Raw genomic sequence first — 12,576 nt, 5'->3', positions numbered from 1 at the left:
AAAGTGCCTTGAGACAAGTGTTGTTGTCAAGTGGTGCTTTATGAAGTGAACTGAAGTGAATGGAACTGATTTTTCTGTTTTCACATTTGATGTGGTTTCCTTTTGCTGTTAGGTCGGTTGGTTGGTAGTTCAGTGATCAGTGTGTTCTGCTCTCCAATCACCTCTGAAAACTCTGCTTGTTGGTAAAGTCACTGCAGTCCCTCCATTTTTACTTGGCAGTTAAAAAAACATTTATATGTACAGTATAATCAGGGCCACTTCTGCTCTGCTATGTTAGGGTGGACAGCTAGAAATTATAGATGGGGAAAGACCAGTTGACAAGTAACCAGGTTGTACAGTTATTTCACAGTTTCTGATTCATTCATCTTTGATAGACCACTGAGATGGAGGACCATGACAAGCCTGCAGCAAAAAAAGGAAGAAGAAAGTGGAAAATCTGCCCTTCATGGTGCTGCTGCTGCTGCTGCTGCATCACAGACGGTACTGTATCGTTTCCTATTGTTCTGCCTTTTACGGTGCACACTGGTGTTCTGCTGCTAGCTGATCTTTGATCATTAGTCAAGTTAATGTTTTACAAAATGCACTCTTACTCTTAATGCAAGTGATTTAATTAGGCAGGTACCCTGTATAACTAGCTGCAAACTGCCTGTAGTATTTCTCTAAAGAGCTTATTCTGGTCCACTAGTTTAGCTCATCAGGCCTCCGAGTCAGTGCAGACCAAAGCAGCTTAGCCCCGTTAGCCGTCCCTGAGCCTGTCTTCCTGAGCAGCTGGGAGACCATTTTAGGAAAAATAGTCCAAAAGACAAACCCTCAACACAAAGCCAGCCCATTCTTGTTTTCCATAGATTTTTCCTCTCAGGAACACACCCACTGAGTAAAACCTGCTGTGATTGGTGACTCTAAGAAAGCAAACTAGAGACTCCAGCAGCCACAGGTAGATGTATTCCAGAGGCCAGAGCCGGCAACACTGAATTAAATTTAAATCCCCAGAGACGAGCCTGTTTCTGCCGGAGGCCTCTTCGTTTCAAAAAGAGGTTCTTCCTTCCCACTAAGTGCTGCTCACACAGGATCGTAGAGTATAAGACACTTTCAGGTGACTGTTAATTGGTGCTACATGAGTGCAACTAAATTGAATGAATCAAATCTATGAAAGATGGCATTAACTGAAGTAACAAATTGAAACCTTCAGGACCAAAATGTGGTAAGCAAACCCAACAGTGTTCATACGGATCCAGTAAAAGTTCTTTCTGTTTTTCTCTGTGTAGATGAGCTGGAGGAAAGTGAAACTACAACCAAGGTAAAGATTTTCTCACTATAATCACACACAAACCCAATGAACATCTGTTGTTGCTCACACAGGTTTGTGCAGATTGATGAACCTCTGAGAAGCTCTGCTCTCTGAGATGCTCTTTTTGTATCCAGTCATGTTACTGACCTGTTTACTGAGATTCCTCCAGCTGTTTCTTTTTAGTTCCACTTACTTTTCCAGCTTTTTCTTCCTGCTTGCAGCTTTTTAGAGACTCATTACTGGCATCAAATTCAAAATGAGCTCATATTTTTCATGAAATAATCAAATGTTTAAATTTAAACATTTGATGTGCTCAATTGTGAATAAAATATTCATTTATGAGAATTACAAATAATTGCATTTACATAAGCAAACTCTTCCAGTCAAACACTTTTCAACATCTACATTTGTCTTGAATGGCCTCAGAATAAAAATCCACTCAGATCTCAGATCTAACCTGTTAAACATTTCCTGTTTTCTCAGTCTCGCTTGTTGAATGAAGCTGGTGAAGCTCAGCACCTGGAGCTGAAAATCAGAAGCACAGGAACTGAGTCTGAAAACACATCTGTACCACCTTCCACCAATGAGAGAGGTAATACGATCAGGAGCATTTGAAAGTACGTGTTTGATTGGAGTTTAAACACAATGAAGAATTAAGTCAGCACAGAGACATGACTTCAAAACTCTGTATCAGTATCCTCCTAACCTGCAAAACTATAACCGCCTCCTTCTGTGACGTCTGCTTGGTTCATGTTCAGTCAATAAAACAGTTTCAAACTCCTTTTGCTTCAATCTTCAAATCACATGATCAGAGAACGGCTGCCACGATTGAACTGCACAATCATTCTTTTCTTTGTTGTCTTGCAGCAGAAGAAAAAGTAGAGCGCACCTGTGAGGTCAAAGTTAAGGTGATTTTTTTTCCACTTTAATGTTTGTTCATCATTGAATGATGTTAGGAAGGTGAAACACGTGAACATAACGTGCTGAAGCTCCTGACATCCAGCCCTGTTTCCCTCTAACATAGATTAAACATTTGAATCACTTTGTTTTTTGGACTTTAGTGTTTAGCATAATTTTCCTGCTTCATCGCCCATTTTGAGCTGAGCTTCAGATGGACAGCCGTCCTCACATTATTCTGGAGGCAGATTTATACGCCTTATTAGCAAGAAAGCACTGTAAGCAGTAAGGATGGAGGACCTGAGGGTGTTTGTAGTTGATTATAGTCTGATTGTTCATATTGTGGGGTTACAGTATAAAGCACCTTGAGGCGACTGAATTGGATCTAAACATGTTTTCCACAGTTATTAAATGTTGTGTCATTCTAGTGGATTCATTGATTATTTCACTTGTTTTCTCAGAGTGAAGCAGGGAATGAACAGCATGAGGAGTCAGAGAAAAGAGAAGAAGCCAAAACAGGAGGAGGAGCGTCTGAAACTCCATCACCACCTTTAACCAGTGAGAGGGGCAGCAGTTTAATGACCACTTTGATTACACAGGAACATATGTAGAGTTCAGATGCATCTACACACCATCTCTATGAAAACTGCTACAGCCAGAGCTCTCAGTGTGCAGTTTACCGTAATCAGTCATCATTTCTAACTTTGGTAAATCAGACACTGAACCTCTTTCAAAACAGTTTGTTAGCTAATACCTCTAAATGCCACTTCCCTTTGTCAGCAAAGCCACCGTCCACAGCACCACCAATCAGAAGGTGTAAATCAGATCATGTGACATTCAGACAGGTCAGGTTTCTCAGTTTGTTCAGACTCTTCTCATAATGTTGTTTACCAACTTTAGGCTCTATTTAGTATCTTGACATCAACAGTACACTCTTTATTATAGTTATTTGTTTTGGTTTTTTATATTTTATTTATTTTTGATACACCAGATTATTTTAGATTAACTTTATTTATTTTGAGTACAGTTTCTGGTGTGGTTATTGTGGGATATCTTCTGTGTACTGATTATTAATAATAATTTGTTGTCACATTGTGTCAGTGGACGTGGTTGTTGCTGATCAGTTTGTTTTTGATTCTGCTTTTATTCATCGTGTTTCATTTTTATTCATTTTTTAACTGTTTCCTGTCTCGTGTCCAAAGAGGTGGACTTCAAGGTTTCTGCAAAAAGAAAAGCTCACAGGGAGTTTGAACTGACTTAAGTTACATTTTTAAAATCACTGACTAAAAACTTTTCACTGCAGTTCAGGTGAACTTACTGACCTGGAAATGTTCTTATTTTAAACAAACAGACAGACTGAGAGGTTTTTGTATCTGGACTCTTCATATTTTTTTATGCTAAAATGTTCTCAGTTTTAACTGAACTCCAGATTTTGCACAGTGGGATAAACCAGGTTAAACAGGTGTGTGATATTTTTAGGCTCCGATCCTGCAGCTGGACAGGCTGATGCAGGTAAAGAGGCCACCAGTGACTGCAGCAGCAGCATCTCCATTAATGAAGGAAAAACAAAGACGAGCCCAACGTCTCACACCGATTCAGCAGATACCAAACGAGGTGAGATTCTGCTCATTTCTTTGGAACAACATATTTGTCAGAATATTTTATTAAGCTTTAAGTGACGCTTGACAAAATATTTATCTTTAATCTGCCTGTTGTTGCGTGACCCTGCAGGAGAGTCAGAGACGAGTGCAGCTGAGGCAGAGGTAAAGATGAAGCCTTTATATCTTTAATATTCACTGTCATAGAGCAGATTTCTCTCAACTTTTATTAAATGTTCACATATTCAAGAAAACAAATAAAAGACAAACAACAAAATCAACAGCAAACTGCTCTGGAAAAAGTAAGTACACCCTCTGATTCAAGGACATAATGAAATCACCTGTTTTTGTCCACCTTTACTGTTTCCATAGCAATTAAGCATTACTCTATTAATTAAGTATTAATTAATTGTAAAATGAACATTTCATACACAAATGACCACAAACCTCCATGAACTAAGGCAACGCTGTGAAGAAGAGTTTGCTAAAATTAGTCCATAATGATGTGAGAGACTAAAGTCACACAGGAAACCTTTAAGTTACTGAATCATGGGGGTCCTTAGTTTTCACAGATTGCTTCATTTTAGCTCAGTGTTTGCTAAGTCATGTGTTGATGTTCATCTCAGGGTTAAGACCTGATAAGGACTAGTTAATTTTTTTTAAGTTAGTTCTAGTTCCTTTTTTTTTTTTACATCAACGTCACTGAGATTCAAACTCATCCAAGATTTTTAGCAGATGCATCTATGGTGTAAATTTGAACATCCTATTTCTTATCGTTCTCGAGTTATTGCATCCACAAGGTTTTTAGAAAAACTTGACCTCTGACCTTGACCCAATTATGGCAAAAATTTAATCAGGTAATCTAGGGGTCACTGGTCATCTTTTCTGCAAATTTGGTATGACTCGGACTGGTAGGTATGCTGTAATATTATTAACAAACAAACAGACAGACCTTCCGGGGGTAACAACATTCATACACAAACTCACTGATGCATTGGTGGCAACTCAGGGTTCACTATCCTGCTCGAGGATGCTTTGACATGCATACTGGTGGAGCCAGGGATCGAGCCACCCAGATGTCAAGGCAGGGTACACCTGGACAGGTCGCCAGCCTGCCACAGGGCTAACACAGAGAGACTCAGTCACCAGTTACCCTAACCCCACTGACTGCATGTCTTTGGACATGGTTAGCGCTACTGTTTGACAGCAGTAAGGATCTTAGTTTTGGGATATTATTGCCACCCAACTCATCCATGTCATCACTGCTGCAGCTGGTCAGCTCCTCGCCAGCCTCCATGTTGGCAGAATTTCGAACAGAGGAGGATCATCTAGCCACCGCAGCTTCCATTGCTTCTACTTCAAGGAGGAAGCCCAGTTATCGGCTAACAGCTTTGCCACTATAGAGACTGAGGACACTAAAAAGACTGTGTACGTTGCACCTGTGTCTGTTCACCCTCCACCCCTTCCTCGGGTCGGGGCAGCCAGGTCCCAGCATCCTCCTCAGTCCTCCGTGTCAGAGTTTGCAGTTACAGCTCTTCCATCTGATCAGTCCTCCACATCAGAGCCAGCAGGTTCTCCTCCAAAAGCTCCTCATCGATCTTCAGCACCACCAGCTGCGTCACCAGGGTCTTCAGCAGTGCCCACATCAGAGTCTGCCCCGTCAGACGCCACAGTGTTCAGCATCTGCATCTGAGCTGTCGTCACCTGAGTTGCCTGCACCACCAGATCCTTCACATTTAACCCAGGCAACAGCAGCTGCAGTGGTACCTCCAGCATCAGAGTCCCCAGTGGTGCCCACATCAATATCTCTGTGCCTTCAGCCCACAGTGTCTGCAGCGCCTCCATCAGAGACTACAGCATCTGCGGCTTCTCCTCTTCTGCCATCACAGCAGTCTTCAGAGTCTCCAGCTGCAGCCCGCTGTCAGCCCCCAGCATCTGCAGTTTTTCTTCAGCCTGAAGCGCCTTCCACACCACAGTCTGCAGCTACTCTGTCTCTTCTGTCACCGGAGCCTGCTGCAGCTCCAATGCCTCCATCCCCAGAGTCTTTCAAATCGGCTGCATACCGAGCCAGTGTGCCCCACTCAGTCTGAGCCTCCAGAGGGTCCTGCTCAGTCCGAGCGTTCTGAGTCTTCATCCTCAGAGAATTCTGCTCCATCCAAGCTTCCTGAGACCGAGCTTGTGAATCCTGCCAAGTCACCCGAGGGTCTCTGTCGTCGTTGATGTCAGCCTCCTGCCATGCCACCTGAGGGTCTTCACCACTGGCACCAACTTCCAAGCCTCATCCACCTTCATTGCCGACTACCAGGCCTCTTCCGTCTTCGTCACCAACTACCAGGCTGTCCTCTACAGCATCTTCACCACTGGCCATGCAGCCGTCCTCCAGGACTCACGCGTCTTCGCCGCTAACCACGCGGCTAACCCCTTAACTGCTCCACCTCCACAGCAGGCTTCAGCCCCTGAGTCCAGTCTCTTGGTCTGGGCGGACTACTGACCTGCCATGCCCCCCCCCCAAAAGTCAGACTTTTTCTTTCTGTGAAGTAAATGGTGTTTTGGACTGTTGTCTCATTTTACCCATGTGTATATATTGTCTGCATTTTGCCTTTGTCCTTTGTCATGTCCTCATCATTGGTTCTCCTCCCGCTGTGTGCTCCTTGTCAGTCTGTTTTGCTCAAATAAGTTTTGTGATTGGCTCATCCAGCTCTGTTCCAAGATTCCCAGAGAATAAAAGCTGAAGTTAACCTAAATCCTGAGTCCTGCACTAGGGTCTTTTACCTTCCTCCCATAGCAGTTCATGACACAGTGGTTCTACGTGATAACCAAGTGAAAGTATCTGTTTTGTTTTTTTTTTCAGAGCTGTCCAGTGAATGAAGACATTACTGAAGATGACAGCACAGCACCAGCAGAAAAATCAAAAATCGAAGAGTTACCCAAAGCCGTTCAGAAGGGTAACATTATAAACTGTTTTATAACATTTTTACACTGAAAGCATTTACATCAAACATTAGAAGAACCTTTTGATTCCAACCTTTGTGGTTCTGGTTCATTGATATCCTGCAGGAACCTCGGATGATGACATGAGTGAAAACAAGGAGGAGGTAGGAGAACAAACATTTATTCCAAAAGATCAGAATGAATGTTTGGTCTGTTCTTTCATGTGACAGGATATTTGAATTTCATACTTACAGAAGAAGCCATGTCATCGACATACTGAGGCACTGCTTGGCAGACTTCATCTTCAAGAGAAAGTTCAACGAAAGTTTTCATCGGTAGAATTCTTTAAGATAGGCCCATCTATGAAACAGCACCACATCACATCTGCGAAAGATCTACCTCACAGTTTTCTCCACAGACTGATGATGTTAGACTACAGGGCCAGATATATTCCTGTAAGACCAGACAGTCCTGAGATAGCCTATTTAAAGCCCACAGTGTTTGCCATCACTGAGACAGATGGCAGTGATTTTGAGGCTTTCTTGAGAGCTGCTGTAGACAAACCTGAGAATGAAGAGACTCCTGTGCATCCAATGGATGTTCAGATGGCAGTATTTCACTGCTCAGACAGCTTCCTTCAACAGATGATGATTACAAAGCTCTCTCAGTGTCAGTATGCCTTACCTTTGCTTATTCCTGACCAAGTCACAAAGGAGATTGTGTGTCCCTTGTGGACATTCAGACAAATAACAAAAACCTGGAAGGTAGCTCAAACTGGAGGTGGCTCACAAAGCGTCACCATGAAGAATATTCCAATCTACAAAGCTGAGACACCCTTGGTGTCATTTTTCCGCCTGGGTTCTCTGTCAGTGTCTAAATCTCAGCTGATGAACACTTTGATCAACGACCGTCACAACACCTTCTTCCACAGAAACTGCCTAGGAAGCACCAAGTCTCGCCATCTGATGGAGGGTGTGGCAGAGATTGCATGGTATTGTCCTGCTGGAAAACCCAACGATGCCTTCAATGACTGCATTGCCTTTTGTAATCTTCATGGTGATGCTCTGTCAATTAAAGAACAGCGTGAAATATTGATGGAAAAATCCTCCATCAACATTTTTCTTGTTGCATCTCTGCAGAAAAATGAAGAAAGTAGGTCTTTTATATCAACTCTTTTGAAGTTTAAGAAGCCTCTGATTTATCTCACTAATGAGAACAGCTGTGATGCTGTTAAGACAAAAAATGGAAAATACATCATCGGGCTCAAAGACAGAAACCTAGCAGATGTATCTGAACAACTCAAGAAGATCATTGGAGAAGTTTTATCTTATCCAGATGATCCCAGTTTGAAGCCATCTTTCCAGCTTGAAACCATGGGAGAGCTCTCTGGAATCAGAGTGGATGAAAGTGACCCAGCCTGTCAAAAAGGTAAATCTGCTGCTTTGGAAATAATGGATCTGCTCATGAAGGATAACATGGATGTCTCAAAGATCAAAGATAAATTCCTCCCTGTTCAAGGGCAGCTCTGGTATGATTGGTGCAAAGTACACAAAGAGCTGTTTCATCTCAAAGGAGACGTTGAAAAAGAGAAAAGTAAAAAGCAACAGGAACTGAGGAACATACGTCAGAAACAATGTGATGCTTCCTGCAGTAAACTGATGGAGTTGTTCACTGGAAGTCTCTCATCATTGCCACCAATAGACAGAGAGTATTTTCTGAAATGGACTCAGATCTTAATAGACGCGCTCTCCACAGATGATCTTTCTTTGACTCTCAGAGACTATGATACAACATGGTCTGAGGTCTTGGTTTTGAAAAACAAACACGACAAATCAGATCTGTTATTGAGAAAGCAATCTGAGCTTGAAGACATCTCCAAGAAATTGCAGACTGCATCTTTTGGCTTGGAGCACATCTTCAGGGAAATGGGACAGATCTATGAATCCCATAGAACAGTTCATGGAAAGACAGAAGACACTGACTGGTCTAAATACCCTGAGCTGGCTGCGCAGCTGATGATATCAGGACACCCAATAGAGCTGATGGATGGTGATGCAGGCCATGTGCCTTTAACATGGATCTCCAGTCTTATAGAGGAAGTCATCAAGACACTGGGGGACCAGAGAGTTTTTGTGTTGTCAGTTTTGGGCTTACAAAGCAGTGGAAAATCAACGATGCTGAACACCATGTTTGGATTGCAGTTTGCAGTGAGTGCTGGCAGATGCACCAAAGGTGCTTTCATGCAACTACTCAAAGTATCAGAGGAGATCAAGAAAGACTTTAATTTTGACTATGTTCTAGTGGTGGACACGGAAGGGCTGCGTGCTCTTGAGTTGGAAGGTAGAGCCACTCCTCACCACGACAATGAACTGGCAACCTTTGTTGTTGGTCTGGGAAACTTGACATTGATCAACATCTTTGGAGAGAATCCGTCCGAGATGCAGGACATTCTACAGATTGTTGTTCAGGCTTTCATGAGGATGAAGAAAGTTCAACTTTCTCCCAGTTGTGTGTTTGTTCACCAGAATGTGACAGACGTTGCAGCAGCAGAAAAGAACATGGATGGAAAGAGACGCCTGCAGGAAAAACTGGACCAGATGACCAAACTAGCAGCTGAAGAGGAGGTTTGCAATGCAGAGTGCTTCAGTGATGTCATTGCATTTGATGTGCAAAAAGATGTGAAATACTGTGCCCAGCTATGGGAGGGCAGTCCACCCATGGCTCCTCCAAATCCTGGTTACAGCGAGAGCATCCAAGAACTAAAGAACGTCATCCTCACTAAAGCTTCAAAGTCTCGTGGGATCTCGCTCTCTCAGTTCAAAGCCAAAGTTCAGGACCTGTGGAATGCCCTTCTTAATGAAAATTTTGTTTTCAGTTTTAAAAACACACTTGAAATTGCAGTGTATAGAAAACTTGAGGTCCAGTATGGGAACTGGACCTGGGCTCTCAGGAGCAAGATACTGACCATTGAAAACCAGCTTCATAACAGAATTGAAAATGGAACTCTTGACAAGGTTGAGAGGACTTTTCTTTTGAAAGAAACAAGCCAAACATTTGAAGAAATTAGAGAAGTAGTGAAAACTTACTTTGAGGATGACAAAGAGAAAGAATTGTTGGCTCAGTGGAGAAGCCGATTTGAAATCAAAATCAGGGAGTTTCATGATGAGCAGGTGAGCACAGTGAAAAGAAAACTGGATGGAATCATCCAGCAGAAGAAAGCATGTAAAAAACTAGATGATGATAAGAGAGACTTTGAGAACAAGCTGCTACAGAAGAGCAAAGAGCTCGCTCAGCAGCTGAAGGATAAAGTCAAAGATGACGAGGAGCTTAATAAACAGTTCAGATCTGTTTGGAGTGGCTGGATTACTGAATTAACAGCAGATACTAAACCAGTTGCAGACATCAACTTGGAAGAAGATTATTGGATTATTCTTCAAGAACTCGGTTTCGAATTGGCTCTTATAGATGAATCCAAAAGATGTGGCAGATACCAGAACTTATCAGAGGTTGGTGATTATTCAGATTATGTAAAGACAAGTGGAACAACAATTCCGGGGTCTGTGGCAGATCTTTGCAAAAGATTCGCATCCAGAAGTACTTTCTCGTATACAGAACAACAACAGATCAGATTGCTCATTGAAAGAGCTGAAAACGAGTCACTTGATGCAGTAAAAAACAAACCTGTAGCTGCAAAGGGCTACACACCAACGTACTTGCATGAAGTGGCCAAACAGGTGAAAGAAGAAGTGGAGAAATTCCTGTCAGAGAGGAAATTAGCTTTGAAGAAGGATTTTACAGTCGATCTCTTACTGGACGTGTTCTACAGAGCAGAGAGTTGGCTTCTAGAGTCCCATAAAAAGTTCAAAATGAAGAATGATCCACTGACATATTTAAAAAGCAAGGAAACACAATATTCCACAGTTTTTAGAAGCTTTTGCAAAGGAAACTCATCTGCTCTTGTGCTTGGAGAACTCATCTGTGAAAAGCTGAAAGTTTCCACTGTTGAGGCTCTCTACAACAGGACTGCCATTGGTCTGGCTCATCAGATGAAGTGTAATTACCCAGCATTCAATGGGAACACTCTGGACTTGGAGAAACATATCTTGAAGTCACTCGCTGAGAAAGAAAACTTTGATGATTTCATCACCTACATCAAAAATCCAAGGAGACAAACTGAAGCTTTTATCAGAGCAGAAGTAAAGAAATACATCTTCACAGATCACAAAGCTGAAGCTGTGATTATACTCAACAAAAATGTTCATGACATCAACACAGTTGTTAGTCAAGCTTTATTTACTGCCACACAGAAAGTCCAAACTCAGGGCAGAGATACGGACACGTGGCTGAAAGAGTTTTCCAGTGCACTAAATGATAACCTAACTCTGGATCCCATTTGTTCTCAAAACTTCAGTGATATAAACGATTTTGACTTTCTGAGGAGAGAGACTGAGAAAGGATTTGCGTCGATCATTGAGCAGATGAGGAGCATCTCATTGGATAAGATGCAGGAATCCAGGCTGAAGCCGGATGAAATCCTCGTTGATCAGCTGTGTAAGCATTGCTGGGTAAAGTGTCCGTTCTGTTCAGCTATTTGTACCAACACTATTGAAGATCACAAGGACGATGACCACAGTGTCCCTTTCCATCGACCTAATGGGATCCAAGGATGGCACTACAAAGGCACAGTGGAGTTGTGCATCACTTTCTGCACAACAAATGTTTCAAGTGATCTCAAGTTTTACCCTTATCATAATTCAGAGAAGAGCATTCCTTATAAAGAGTACAGAAATGGTGGTCCAGAGTATAAGACATGGAGAATCACCCCTGATGGGTCTAAACTATCATACTGGAAATGGTTTGTGTGTCGATTTCAAAACAAACTGGAAAAGCACTATAACCGGAAATTCCAGGGCAGAGGAGAGATTCCTGATGACTGGAAAACAATCTCTAAAGAGGAAGCCATTCAAAGTCTTGATGAAATGGGCTTTAGTGATGTGTAGTTCATGAACGAGCTGCCTCTAAGAGACGATTCTTTGTAGTGAACGAGAAGAGCCAACTCCCACTGGGGAGAGTTCAATCTTCAGCCACTCCTGCTCAGCTCTGCTAAGAATCCATTCAGATGGGGCGGGACTTTATTTTAACTCATGAATCCAACACCGAACAATTTGATTTTTTTTTTTTTTTTTTTTTTTAAACATCAACAAGAAGAGCCTATTGAGAACCAATAGAGCTCATCTTGAAATAGCAAATATGTTTGGCACAACAACGCATTCAGATCACAGTTCTGCTTGCAAGATCTACCAGACATGACAGGCTAAAAAAAAAAAAAAAAAAAAAAACAATTTGATTTTTAAGGATTTAAATAGAATTGACAGGTGACTGAGAAACATGGAACATTTGAAAGGCAAAAGACCAAGGGTCATACTTCACCTCCAACAAAGTTGCTTCCATCTAGGATTTGTCAGCATTTTCCTGCAGGCAAAGGGAAACTCTGAGTTTAAATTTTAGAAAGTGTTTTTCTGTGTAATCATGGTTTTTGCTGCATCAACAAACTTTTGGTGGCCACCAAAAAGGTTTTAGCCAGAACTGAAAGCAAATCACCAGCATTTGATTTAACCTATTTTAATAAATCCAGGTATTATTTACTCATTTGTAAAAGGCATTATCAAAGAGTTACCATGGCAGGAAAATACATTACTGTCAAATAAGGTGACTGATTCAGTTTCTTAACTCTACACACACCAGTAGTGCCTACTATAAAGACTTTGAGAACCATATCACATGCATGTCATCGTTGTGTAACTACACTTTTGTTTTATGTTAACAGTTTTCATATTCAAAGCTGATTTCATTAAAAATCAT

The 12,576-nt window shown here is 41.8% G+C and overlaps 1 protein-coding gene across 1 annotated transcript; it reads left to right on the top strand.

The window, feature by feature from the left end:
• The first annotated feature begins 383 nt into the window (after nucleotides 1-383).
• Nucleotides 384-11,714, top strand: LOC115773788 (interferon-induced very large GTPase 1-like). The gene is made up of 9 exons (XM_030720707.1): nucleotides 384-480; nucleotides 1,266-1,297; nucleotides 1,772-1,880; nucleotides 2,156-2,196; nucleotides 2,647-2,758; nucleotides 3,920-3,948; nucleotides 6,635-6,728; nucleotides 6,841-6,878; nucleotides 6,969-11,714. Exons 1-9 carry the CDS (start codon nucleotides 384-386, stop codon nucleotides 11,712-11,714), a joined length of 5,298 nt encoding a protein of 1,765 aa, XP_030576567.1.
• The last annotated feature ends 862 nt before the right edge of the window (nucleotides 11,715-12,576 follow it).

This window comes from Archocentrus centrarchus, chromosome 23 (assembly GCF_007364275.1).
Source record: "Archocentrus centrarchus isolate MPI-CPG fArcCen1 chromosome 23, fArcCen1, whole genome shotgun sequence".
Taxonomy (NCBI): domain Eukaryota; kingdom Metazoa; phylum Chordata; class Actinopteri; order Cichliformes; family Cichlidae; genus Archocentrus; species Archocentrus centrarchus.
Note: the sequence above shows the minus strand (reverse complement) of the source record. Positions and strands in the feature narration are given on the sequence as shown.

What these genes read in the sequence shown, in the direction of transcription:
- LOC115773788 (XM_030720707.1), top strand. Translation starts at nt 384, where the DNA reads ATGGAGGACCATGACAAGCCTGCAGCAAAAAAAGGAAGAAGAAAGTGG. An exon ending in CTGCTGCTGCATCACAGACG is followed by an intron (nt 481 to 1,265) that starts GTACTGTATCGT and finishes TTCTCTGTGTAG; the next exon opens with ATGAGCTGGAGGAAAGTGAA. An exon ending in TGAGTGAAAACAAGGAGGAG is followed by an intron (nt 6,879 to 6,968) that starts GTAGGAGAACAA and finishes TCATACTTACAG; the next exon opens with AAGAAGCCATGTCATCGACA.